A 13,797-nucleotide genomic window follows, 5' to 3' on the forward strand; every position below is an offset into this window, starting at 1 on the left:
CCATGTGATGTATTTTTCCACTTAAATATCCCCTCTCTCTCTTTGGGCGAGGTGTGGTCTCCGCGGTGTCTTCCCCTCGGGAGGGACACCCCCCGACTAGACCTGGCGGCCCAGTCGGATAATCCCCCTTCTTTTTTAGGGAGTGGAAAAAAAGAAGGGGAAAAGAGGCCATGACTGGGTTAGCCTGTCTCTATCTTTTGGGTAGTCGACTTGTCCCCAAAGGGCCGTTCGACACTCATAACTATGTTGGGGGAGGTTACGTGTCGACCTGGTGTGCTGGCTATGAGGCACACAGTAGTCTGCCCACCACACACCGCCAGTTCACGTAACACAGTTCAGCCGATTGTGGCGTTTCGTATAGGGACCCCTAGTGTCACTACATCGACACAACGTCGAGTGAGTGACAGATAGGGAACGTCATGGTTACTTGTGTAACCTCCGTTCCCTGATGGAGGGAACGAGACGTTGTGTCCCTCCTGCCACAACGCTGAACTACCCACTGAAATGGCCGGACCTTATATCGGCTCCTCAGCATAAAACCTGAAGAGTGGTTGCATACTAGCTCCTTTTATACCCATATGTCCGGGGAAGTGGCATGCAAATACCACTCGCCAATTTTCATTGGCCTTTTATCAAAGACCAGAGGTGTCTCGGGCTCCCAAGAGTGACCCCTAGTGTCACTACATTGACACAATGTCTCGTTCCCTCCATCAAGGAACGGAGGTTACACAAGTAACCATAACGTTTTGTTGAGCCTGTGCCCACTGCAGCCTCAGTTTTCTGTTCTTGGCTGCTGAAGTGGAACCCGATGTGGTCTTCTACTGTAGCCCATCCGCCTCAAGGTTTGACGTGTTGTGCATTCTGAGATGCTATTCTGCTCACTAGTACAATTGTACAGAGTGGTTATCTGAGTTACTGTAGCCTTTCTGTCAGCTTAAACCAGTCTGGCCATTCTCCATTGACCTCTCTCATCAACAAGGCATTTCCATCCACAGAACTGCCGCTCACCGGATGTTTTCTTTTTTTTTTTTTGGCACAACTCTGAGTAAACTCTAGAGACTGTTGTGCGTGAAAATCCCAGGAGATCAGCAGTTACAGAAATACTCAAACCAGCCCATCTGGCACCAACAGTCATGCCACGGTCGAAACATTTTTCGAAACATTCTGATGGTTGATGTGAACATTAATTGAATCTCCTGACCTGTATCTGCATGGTTTTAGGCATTGCACTGCTGCCACATGATTGGCTGATTAGATAATTGTATGAATAAGTAGGTATACAGGTGTACCTAATACCTACATAAAGTGGTTGATGAGTGTATAATCAAGTTCAGTTTAAAGGTTGGCTCTGATAAAAAGGAAGGGAATAAACTAGAAATTAAAGCTCTATATAGTACAGGAAAAAAGGAATGAAACAGAGTGTGGACAAGTGGCATAGTTTCCAACCTGTTTAAAATAAACCACACTAATCATTTGCATGCTTCATTTGTCAGATTTTTACAACAACCAGTGCTGAGATATGTATTGATTTCAGACAGCTCTTTCTAGATAGAGGGAGGATTCAAAGCTGTTCAGCATCTGAGAAGTTCAATTTCTGACAAACATCTCTAGCAAAGAGAAGTTGTTTTGGCTAAACAGGTCATCAAAAGACCAACGATGCTAAAACATCTAATTATACCCTGTGTCCACAAGCAGCTGAACAATGTGGCTTATTTTGTTTTCTTTATCATTCCATTCTTGTTTGAAGTCACTGTGTTGCTCGCATTCACTTGCAATTATAAGCTAGTCAAAAGAAACAGTTGCTGTAACATATTTGTCTCTGAAACCACAAACCAACTAGCTTCCTCTGTCGTTGCCCTCAGCATTGTGCAGTGCAGTGTGTCTGTGATGCAAAACAGACCGTTGAGTGAAAGTTACTGCACATACATGACTGTTTTTAAGGTAAAACATGCTTTGTTCTATATTTATTTATTTATTGAGGTTTTGCCTGGTATACAGAATGCTTTTGAATGCTGTGCTGTGAACATTTAAATGTTACATTGTATTGTATTGTGTTATATACATACCTACATGATATTTATACTGTATAATGCACATCCAATATACAGTATATAGATACATACACTTTCAGCATCATGAAAAAGGGTTTGTTTTGTATCAGTTCTCTTTTCATTCATATTTTTAGAATCTGTCAAAGGTCTAATTGTCAAGCGTTGGTTGGCAAGCATAACTCCCGCCCATTTCTGTCTCTCTGGCATTGTGCAGCTCTTACTAACTGTTCATGTGCTCTTTGCAGCTGCAGGAAGTTGAGCATCTCAGACTAAAGTGTGCCACAGAAATACAACCAGGTAATACAATTTTCCTTTTAAAATGCATATACTATTATTATGATATTTAATTTCAGTGTTTCAGTTTTAATGAGTTACACCTTTTTCTATGTGTTTTAAGGTTAATAATATGTTCATTGTTGTTGTGCATATAGGGATGTTGATCTTGAATGCATGTAAATTCATTCAAGATGCTTGGTAGCAAGTTAAAAGTGCTCATGCAGTGGCTGTTTGGCATTTCTTGGTCATGGTTTGTAAGATTTCACAATTATGCAGTCTCAGTCTGACAGTCGGTGCTTCTGGTTTTAGTTAGAGCATTGGTCAATGCCAGTGTTTTCAATCTGTTTTTGTCTGACCCTTGTCAAACACGTTCATTATCTTGTTTTGTATAGTCTTTATTTAAAAAAAAGGCTCATCAAAGTATAATCTTGGTTGCCTTTCCTTGCAATTTTAAAAGGATAAACACCTAGTTTACTGTAAGCACCAGGTTTAGTTCCTCTATATTTAAGTACTAAATATCAACACAGCTGTGATTTGGCCATAGGCACAAGGGCGCAGGCCAAGTGCTGAAGGTAATCACAGCCATGCTGATATTCAGTAAAACAGTATGATTGTAATCTCAATAAACCCTTGAGTAACAACATATTTAATCAAAATATGGCCACTTGTCTATTGTTGATCTGCTAACAAAAATAGTTCCAAACAAAGGCAAAGTAGGACCAACTGTTCTGTGTAGCTGAGCAATGCACAGACTGACAGCCTGTCAAGAACATCGTATACACAGACAAACAGAGGGATACAAACAGTAAAGCGACCCAGTGCTGCTATACTAAGGACTTTTTTTCACATTGTTACAGGTATATCATTATAACCGCTATATCGATGTACAGTTGAAGTCAGAAGTTTACATACACCGTAGCCAAATATATTTAAACTCAGTTTTTCACAATTCCTGACATTTAATCGTAGAAAACATTCCCTGTCTTAGGTCAGTTAGGATCATTACTTTATTTTAAGAATGTGAAATGTCAGAATAATAGTAGAGAGAATTATATATTTCAGCTTTTATTTCTTTCATCACATTCCCAGTGGGTCACAAGTTTACATACACTTTGTTAGAATTTGGTAGCATTACCTTTAAATTGTTTAACTTGGGTCAAATGTTTTGGGTAGCCTTCCACAAGCTTCTTACAATAAGTTGCTGGAATTTTGGCCCATTCCTCCAGACAGAACTGGTGTAACTGAGTCAGGTTTGTAGGCCTCCTTGCTCGCACACAATTTTTCAGTTCTTCCTACAAATTTTCTATCGGACTGAGGTCTAGGTTTTGTGGTGGCAACTCCAATACCTTGACTTTGTTGTCCTTAAGCCATTTTACCACAACTTTGAAGGTATGCTTGGGGTCATTGTCCATTTGGAAGGCCCATTTGCGACAGAGCTTTAACTTCCTGGCTGATGTCTTGAGATGTTGCTTCAATATATACACATATTTTCCTTCCTCATGATGCCATCTATTTTGTGAAGTGCACCAGTCCCTCCTGCAGCAAAGTACCCCCACATCATGATGCTTCCACCCCCATGCTTCATGGTTGGGATGGTGTTCTTCGGCTTGCAAGCCTCACCCTTTTTCCTCCAAACATAACAATGTTCATTATGGCCAAACAGTTACATTTTTGTTTCATCAGACCAGAGGACATTTCTCCAAAAAGTAAGATCTTTGTCCCCATGTGCACTTGCAAACTGTAGTCTGGCTTGTTTATGGCGGTTTTGGAACAGTGGCATCTTCCTTGCCTTTCAGGTTATGTCGATATAGGGTTCGTTTTACTGTGGATATACAGTGGTGTGAAAAAGTGTTTGCCCCCTTCCTGATTTCTTATTTTTTTGCATGTTTGTCACACTTAAATATTTCAGATCATCAAACAAGTTTAAATATTAGTCAAAGATAACACAAGTAAACACAAAATGCACTTTTTAAATGAAGGTTGTTATTATTAAGGGAAAACAAAATACAAACCTACATGGCCCTGTGTGAAAAAGTGATTGCCCCCTAAACCTAATAACTGGTTGGGCCACCCTTAGCAGCAACAACTGCAATCAAGCATTTGCGATAACTTGCAGTGAGTCTTTTACAGCGCTGTGGAGGAATTGTGGCTCACTCATCTTTGCAGAATTGTTGTAATTCAGCCACACTGGAGGGTTTTCGAGCATGAACTGCCTTTTTAAGGTCATGCCACAGCATCTCAATAGGATTCAGGTCAGGACTTTGACTAGGCCACTCCAAAGTCTTCATTTTGTTTTTCTTCAGCCATTCAGAGGTGGACTTGCTGGTGTGTTTTGGATCATTGTCCTGCTGCAGAACCCAAGTTCGCTTCAGCTTGAGGTCACGAACAGATGGCCGGACATTCTCCTTCAGGATTTTTGGTAGACAGCAGAATTCATGGTTCCATTTATCACAGCAAGTCTTCCAGGTCCTGAAGCAGCAAAACAGCCCCAGACCATCACACTACCACCACCATATTTTACTGTTGGTATGATGTTCTTTTTCTGAAATGCGGTGTTACTTTTACGCCAGATGTAATGGGACACACACCTTCCAAAAAGTTAAACTTTTGTCTCGTCAGTCCACAGAGTATTTTCCCAAAAGTCTTGGGGATCATCAAGATTTTTCTGGCAAAAATGAGACGAGCCTTAATGTTCTTTTTTGCTCAGCCGTGGTTTTCGTCTTGGAACTCTGCCATGCAGGCCATTTTTGCCCAGTCTCTTTCTTATGGTGGAGTCATGAACACTGACCTTAACTGAGGCAAGTGAGGCCTGCAGTTCTTTGGATGTTGTTGTGGGGTCTTTTGTGACCTCTTGGATGAGTCGTCGCTGCGCTCTTGGGGTAATTTTGGTCGGCCAGCCACTCCTGGGAAGGTTCACCACTGTTCCATGTTTTCGCCATTTGTGGATAATGGCTCTCACTGTGGTTCTCTGGAGTCCCAAAGCTTTAGAAATGGCTTTATAACCTTTTCCAGACTGACAGATCTCAATTACTTTCTTTCTCATTTGTTCCTGAATTTCTTTGGATCTCGGCATGATGTCTAGCTTTTGAAGATCTTTTGGTCTACTTCACTTTGTCAGGCAGGTCCTATTTAAGTGATTTCTTGATTGAGAACAGGTGTGGCAGTAATCAGGCCTGGGTGTGGCTAGAGAAATTGAACTCAGGTGTGATAAACCACAGTTAAGTTATGTTTTAACAGGTGGGGCAAACACTTTTTCACACAGGGCCATGCAGGTTTGGATTTTGTTTTCTCTTAATAATAACAACCTTCATTTAAAAAGTGCATTTTGTGTTTACTTGTGTTATCTTTGACTAATATTTAAACTTGTTTGATGATCTGAAACATTTAAGTGTGACAAACATGCAAAAAAATAAGAAATCAGGAAGAGGGCAAACACTTTTTCACACCACTGTAGATACTTGTCTACCTCTTTCCTCCAGCATCTTCACAAAGTCCTTTGCTGTTGTTCTGGGATTGATTTGCACTTTTCGCACAAAACTATGTTCATCTCTAGGAGGCAGAATGCGTCTCCTTCCTGAGCGGTATGATGGCTTGCATAATATTGTTTGTACAGATGAATGTGGTACCTTCAGGTGTTTGGAAATTGCTCCCAAGGATGAACCAGACTTTTTTTTATTTTTTCTGAGGTCTTGGCTGATTTCTTTTGATTTTCCCATTAGGTCAAGCAAAGAGGCAAAGAGTTTGAAGGCAGGCCTTAAAATACATCCACAGGTACACCTCCAATTCAGTACACCTCCTATCATAAGCTAATTGTCTAAAGGCTTGACATAATTTTCTGGAATTTTACAAGCTGCTTAAAGGCACAGTTAACTTAGTGTATGTAAACCTCTGACCCACTGGGACTGTGATATAGTTAATTAAAAGTGAAACAATCTGTCTGTAAACAATTGTTGGAAGAATTACTTGTGTCATGCACAAAGTAGATGTCCTAAATGACTTTCCAAAACTATAGTTTGCTAATATTAAATCTGTGGAGTGGTTAAAAAAAAAAAGAAGAGTTTTAATTACGTAAACTTCTGACTTCAACTGTATGAGCTAAATCCCAGAACAGCATACAAACATCCTGACCAAAAAGTGGATAGTTTGCTTACATATGACTTTTATTAATTGTAGTTGATTTATGTATTAATTGAGTAAACTGAGTAGATGTTGGTGGGCAAAGATATAAACTAAAGGATATTGACTGATCTGTAAGATTAATGATGAAGTGTCTTGAAAGTCCATCCCAAATTGACTGTAGAAGTGTACGTAGACGCAGTGTCCTTTTTTATTTGGCTGATGAAGGCTTTAGTTGGCATTCATTTATTGTCTATGCATTCCATTTTAAAATCGTGTTGTGCATTCCATGACCAAGATGATGCAGAGGTCACTGAGCTGTGCCCTATCAAATATAAGAATTCTTGCCTTCATTGTTCAGATGCTACAGTTAAGTCAAGTCATTTTTATTTGTATAGTGCTTTTCACAACACACATCGTTTCAAAGCAGCAAAATCTTTACAGAAAATCATGCAATAACATAAAATTAAAACTAATATCTGTAAAGTCTTAGAGTCATCATTGTGTAGTTTGATTAAATATGATTGTAAATTGTGTATAAAAATAAATAATTAAATAATTAAATAATAATTGTATTTAGAACCCCGGTGAGCAAGCCGAAGGTGACAGTGGCAAGGAACACAAAACTCCAATAGATGTTGGTTAATGGAGAAATATAACCTTGGGAGAAACCAGGCTCTCTGTGGGGGCCAGTTACCCTCTGGCTAACCAGCATGAATATAATGCCAATATTAGTTATTTATGCGCAGTGCAGGTCATGGTTTAAAATTAGTAAACTAAGTAAGCGTTAAGGGCCGGTGTTTATACAAAGTTTTTTTATGAACTGTAAAATTAATGACTAATGTCTTTGAAGTTCAGCCTGGATTAACTGCAAAGTTCACATGGATGCATTGTCCTTTGTTAATCGGCCAATGAAGGCTTTTGTTGGCAAATAATTTAAAGTCTATGTATTCCATTTTAAGAGTGTAGTCCATCATTAGACCAAGGTGATGCAGGCAGAGTTCAGTGAGGTGCTTCGCAGTTCAACCAGCAGGTTGTTTCAGTGAGGTCTATCCTAAGTCCAAGGTTCAGGCAGGGGCATATAAAGTATCCCATGTCTTATGGTTGGAGTTGGCATCAGTTCATCCTCTGAAGTCCATTGTAATAGACTGAAGAGATGTCTGGCTAGCACCGGCTGCGTTTAGTCGTCATCCCTCAGAGACAGTGTTGGGTGTAATGCATTACTAAGTAATTAATTACTGAAATTAAATAACTTTTTCCTTGAAAAAGTAAAGTAAGGGATTACTCTTCATTTTTCAGTAATTAAATTATTGTTACTTCTGATGTAATTGCATTAAATACTGTATAGACTACAGAACAATTCTATATAAAACAATAGTGAATTTAAAATCAAAATTTACCTTCTGATGTTAAAATTTATGATTTTTTAATTTAACGCTACCCCCTTAAATTGTTCAAGAATTATTTATGTGATTTAATATGATTTATTTGAAAGAACTAAAAGAACAGTTTTATGTTTATCCTTGTATTATTCATCTGGTCGAGGTTGATATGGGTTTTAAAAAGTAATTAGCAATAAGTAATGCAATTACTTTTCAGACAGAGTAATTAGTACAATAATCTAATTACACTGTAGAATATGTAATTAGTAGTTAGTAATTACTTTTTTAGAGTAACTTACCCAACACTGCTCAGAGACACATAGCAGTGGAGTCCAACACCAAGCAGGAACAGAGGTGGATATGGTCGGCTCTGGTAACCTCAGGATATGAATCCCAAGGTTGAGACAAGGAAACAAATAGAAAAATATTAGCATAGATGCCATTCAATTTTTTTTATAGAGCATGATAAATGTTTCTGGTTCCGGCAGATCTAACTAAAGCAGCATAATTATGAGTTGATGGATAAATTAGGAGTATGCCTGGCTAAATAGATAAGTCTTTAGTCTAGACTTAAACTGAGTGAGTGTGTCTGCGTCCCGAACAGTGTTTGGGAGACTATTCCATAGTTTAGGAGCCAAATAGGAAAATTATCTACCTCCTTTTGTGAATTTTGATATTCTAGGAACTAGTAACAGGCCAGAATTTTGCAATCGTAATGAACGTGATGGAATATAGCATGATAGAAGGTCACTTAAGTACTGTGGAGCTAGACCATTCAAAGCTTTTTACATAGTTAACAACATTTTAAAATGTATATGAAATTTAACAGGTAACCAATGTAACGATGATAAAATGGGGCTAATATGATCATATTTCTTTGTTCTAGTCAGCACTCTAGCTGCTGCATTTTAAACCATTTGTAGTTTATTTATTGAACTTGCAGGACATCCCCCCAGTAATGCATTACAATAATGTAGTCTTGAGGTCATGAACGCATTAATTCGTTTTTCAGCATCAGCAACAGAGAACATGTGTCGCAACTTAGCAATATTTCTGAGGTGGAATAATGCTGTTCTACAAACATTGGAAATTTGATTTTCAAAGGACATCTGGTGTCAAATATAATGCCTAAGTTCTTCGCTGTAGAAGACGATGTAACAGTACATCCATCGAGAGTCAAATTATATTTTAGCAGCTTATTTTTAGAGGTTTTTGGTCCAATCATTAGTACCTCTGTTTTGTCAGAATTGAGTAGAAGGATATTTCTGGCCATCCAAGCTTTGATTTCATTGATACACTCTGCTGTTTGGAGAATTGTGAAATTTTGTTGGGTTTGGAAGAAATATAAAGTTGGGTCTCATTGGCATAACAGTGGAAACATATTCCACGATTCCTTTAATATCTCGAAGGGGAAGCATATATAATGAGAAAAGCAGAGGCCCTAAAACTGATCCCTGTGGCACTTCATACTTAACTTTTCTTTGATTTGACAATTCCTCGTTTACACAGACAAAGTGGTAGCGGTCTGCTAAATAAGACCTAAACCATGCTAATGCAAGTCCACAAATGCCAACATAATTCTCAAGCCTATTCAAGAGAATGTCGTGATCTATGGTGTCAAAGGCAGCACTAAGATCTAAAAGAACTAGAAGAGAAATGCAGCCGCGATCAGATGATAAGAGCAAGTAATTTGTAACTCTGATAAGTGCAGTCTCTGTACTCTGATGGGGCCTAAATCCTGACTGAAATTGTTCATATATACTATTTCTCTGTAGAAATGAACATAGTTGGGAGGACACTACCTTTTCTAGTATTTACTACATAAATGGGAGATTTGAAATCTGTCTATATTTATTCATTTTTCCAGGATCAAGCTGTGGCTTCTTAATAAGCAATTTGATAACTGCTATTTTAAAGTTTCTTGGGACATGTCCTAAGGATAGCGAGGAGTTTATAATATTAAGAAGAGGTTCTGAGATTACAGTGATATCTCTTTTAAGAGCTTAGCTGGTATTGGATCTAACATACATGTTGTGGCTTTTGATGTTTCGATAAGATTTGTTAGCTCTTCCTTACCTATGACTGTGAAGGATTTAAGTGCTTGTGAGAAAAATTATGAGATAATGTTTTCTGTGGTAGTGTGACAGACGATTGCATAATTCCAATTTTATTTCTGATTATTTCAGTTACATATTAGCTATTAGTTAAAAATGCTGTTATTTATGCATTTGGTAAAACCCAATTCAGTATTTTTACACATCTTAAAAGGATAGTTCACCCAAAAATTTAATTCTGTCATCATTTACTCACCCTCATATTGTTCATTATATTGTCACATTGACTTTTATGTTGACACCTATTACTTTTTTCTGTGAAATTAGGAGAAATTAGGCAGAATGACAGCCTCAGTCACCATTCAATTTCATTGTATGGAGAAAAAGATGCAATCAAATTAAATGGTGACTGAGGCTAACATTCTGCATAACATGTCTTTTAGTGTTGCATGGATGAAAGTAAAATGGGTTTGGAACAACATGAGAATGAGTAAATGATGGCAAAACTTTCATTTATGGGTGAACTTTGTATTTAAGACATATGTTGTCTGTTTAAAGTCCCTAGATTCATTCATTGTCTCTGGGTATGTTCTGAATTTAACAAATGTCTGCATATTCAGAGTGCGACGTTACGAGTGTCATTGTATTTACCTACTCTACCTACTTTAACACCTACTGAGTCACTAAGAAACCACAGACTAGGAATGTTCTCATTAGCTGTGAGGGTGTGCATGTTAACAGGTGTGTATGTGTGTGTATTGTCTTGCTCTTTTTAAGAGCAAGACAAAGAAAGCGAGACAGAAATAGATAGGACAGAAAGAGAGGCAGACAGAAAGAGATGTGGGAGGAGAGAAAGAGGCAGGGAAATGAGAGGAAGGCATAGCAATCAAAAGGGGTGGAAAAGAGTGAGCATAACAAACCAGTCAGGCAAGTTCTTATTACAGTGGAAAAGCATCATAGAAAAATGACAGACTGCAGGTGTGTGTGTGTGTGTGTGTGTGTGTGTGTGAGTGAGAGAGAGAGAGAGAGAGAGAGAGAGAGAGAGAGAGAGAGAGAGAGAGAGAGAGAGAGAGAGAGAGAGAGAGCGCGTAGGAGTTCATGAGAGAGAAAAGGAGGAAGGCAGGATGGGGTGCACCTGTTCTCTCAAACGTCTGAGGGAAACAGCACTCCTCTGAGGTACGTTATTTCGGTTTAAATCAGAGCTGAACTCAACATAAGTTTTGTTAGCTGATGTGGGAGATTACTGCATGTCCATTGTTGTTCAAGTGTGTGCGTGCCTTGATAGAACAGGTGTTTCTGTAAACTGACCTGTCGTCCATGGAAATTCTGTATCGTTGCAGTGAAATGGGACTGGTAATCTTGTTTTGTATCTCAATCTGTAGCTTAATTTGTTGGTATGAACAACCTTATGTGCAAATCTTCAAATAACAGGTATTCACTGTGTCCATGTTTTTATTATTATTATTATTATTATTATTTTATTTTCAATCAGTTCAGGTTTGTTTTTCAGGACTTGATATGTTGGCTCACCTGGAAGGTGTATGGCACACACCCTCCTCCTCTCACTATATCTCTACTTACTGTTCTTATATTTTAAACATAATTAAGAAATACTTCACCTATATACAGCTGAAGTCAGAAGTTTACATACACCTTAGCCAAATACATTTAAACTTAAGTTTTTCACAATTCCTGACATTTAATCGTAAGAAACATTCCCTGTCTGAGGTCAGTTAGGATCACTACTTTATTTTAAGAATGTTAAATGTTATAAAGAATAATAATAGAGAGAATGATTTAAACTTTTATTTCTGTCATCACATTCCCAGTGGGTCATAAGTTTGCATACAATTTGTTAATAATTGGTAGCATTGCCTTTAAATTGTTTAACTTGGTTCAAACATTTTGGGTAGCCTTCCACAAGCTTCTCACAATAAGTTGCTGGAATTTTGGCCCATTCCACCAGTCAGAACTGGTGTAACTGAGTCAGGTTTATAGGCCTCCTTGCTCGCACATGCTTTTTCAGTTCTGCCCACATATTTTCTATCGGATTGAGGTCAGGGCTTTGTGATGGCCACTCCAATACCTTGACTTTGTTGTCCTTAAGCCATTTTACCACAACTCTGGAGGTATGCTTGGGGTCATTGTCCATTTGGAAGACCCATTTTTGACCAAGCTTTAACTTTATGGCTGATGTCTTGATATGTTGCTTCAACATATCCAAATAAATTTCCTTCCTCGTGATGCCATCTGTTTTGTGAAGTGTACCAGTCCCTCCTGCAGCAAAGCACCCCCACAACATGATGCTTCCACCCCCATGCTTAACGGTTTGGATAGTGTTCTTCGGCTTGCAAGCCTCACCCTTTTTCCTTCAAATATAACAATGGTCATTATGTCCAAACAGTTACATTTTTGTTTCATCAGACCAGAGGAAATTTCTCCAAAAAATAAGATCTTTGTCCCCATGTGCACTTGCAAAATGTAGTCTGGCTTTTTATGGCAGTTTTAGAGCATTGGCTTCTTCCTTGCTGAGTAGCCTTTCTGGTTATGTTGATATAGGACTCATTTTTACTGTGGATATAGATACTTGTTTACCTGTTTCCTTCAGCATCTTCACAAGGTCCTTTGCTGTTGTTCTGGGATTGATTTGCACTTTTTGCACCAAACTAATTTCATCTCTAGGAGACAGAATGCATCTTCTTCCTGAGCGGTATGATGGCTGCGTGGTCCCATGGTGTTTAAACTTGCATACTATTGTTTGTACAGATGAACGTGGTACCTTCAGGCATTTGAAAATTGCTTCCAAGGATGAACCAGACTTGTGGAGGTCCACATTTTTTTTCTGAGGTCTTGGCTGATTTCTTTTGATTTTCCCGTGATGTCAAGCAAACAGACACTGAGTTTGAATGTAGGCCTTAAAAAACATCCACAGGTACACCTCCAATTCAGTACACCTCCTATCAGAAGCTAATTGGCTAATTGCCTAAAGTCTTGACATCATTTTCTGGAATTTTCCAAGCTGCTTAAAGGTACAGTTAACTTAGTGAATGTAAACTTCTGACCCACTGGAATTATGATATAGTCAATTAATAGTGAAACAATTTGTCTGTAAACAATTGTTGGAAAAATTATTTGTGTCATGCACAAAGTAGATGTCCTAAACGACTTGCCAAAACTATAGTTTGCTAATAAGAAATCTGTGGAGTGGTTAAAAAAATTAGTTTTAATGACTTCAACCTAAGTGTATGTAAACATCTTACATCAATTGTATACTCAGTCATAGTCAGCCCTTAAACAAAAATAGCATAAGGTGGGGCAAACAAATTTGCATTAGAGTGAAACCCTTGTACACTCTTATGATTTGAGAAGTCAACATTTTGCCTGTTGATTCAATATTCTTTGGGGATGGTTTGGATGTAAAAGTGTGAACTGTGCATCTGTACCTGTTTGATTGCATGCAACTCTTATCAGATGCTTTTAGTGTTTGAATGAATTTTAATGTGCTACTTTGCATGAACGTTGGTGTGTAAGAGGAGGCAGAGCTCAGATTTACTTCCAGGCTATTAGACATTATTGAAAGTTTTGCCGTATGACATCATTGATAAACTATGTTTTGGGGATGAGCATGCATGTTCTATAATGCTGTACCTTTAACCATGTCTGCATTCTGAGTGTGTAACACATATGGTGTCAAACAAGATTTTAGTTTGGTGTGTTTGACTTGTTATCTGACTGCTTATCAGGTTTTGTAATAAAGCTGAAGAGTGTGACGGGGAACATAAAGAATGCTGTCAGAGTAAACATACAATGAAACGTATACACACACACACACACACACACACACACACACTGTGACATGCACAGAGAGAGAGAGAGAGAGACACTCAAAAAACAGGTCTTCAAATTTTTGTTTCTTTT

At 38.3% G+C, this 13,797-nt stretch overlaps 1 protein-coding gene across 3 annotated transcripts in view; it reads left to right on the forward strand.

Annotated features, from left to right (window-relative positions):
* The first annotated feature begins 1,856 nt into the window (after positions 1–1,856).
* LOC127453830 (uncharacterized) overlaps positions 1,857–13,797 on the forward strand; it is a 30,636-nt gene continuing 18,695 nt past the window's right edge. The window contains exons 1-2 of one of the 3 annotated variants that reach the window (XM_051720540.1): positions 1,857–1,941; positions 2,297–2,348. Coding sequence is in view for 1 of the 3 variants with exons in the window: in XM_051720539.1 (XP_051576499.1) it covers positions 1,927–1,941; positions 2,297–2,348 (67 nt within the window). In the remaining 2 variants the exon portion in view is untranslated. Of the gene's footprint in view, positions 1,942–2,296; positions 2,349–10,998; positions 11,056–13,797 lie in introns of those variants that run through there. The other 2 variants (XM_051720539.1, XM_051720541.1) reach the window with 2 other exon arrangements.

The sequence above is a fragment of the Myxocyprinus asiaticus genome, chromosome 16, assembly GCF_019703515.2.
Source record: "Myxocyprinus asiaticus isolate MX2 ecotype Aquarium Trade chromosome 16, UBuf_Myxa_2, whole genome shotgun sequence".
NCBI lineage: Eukaryota > Metazoa > Chordata > Actinopteri > Cypriniformes > Catostomidae > Myxocyprinus > Myxocyprinus asiaticus.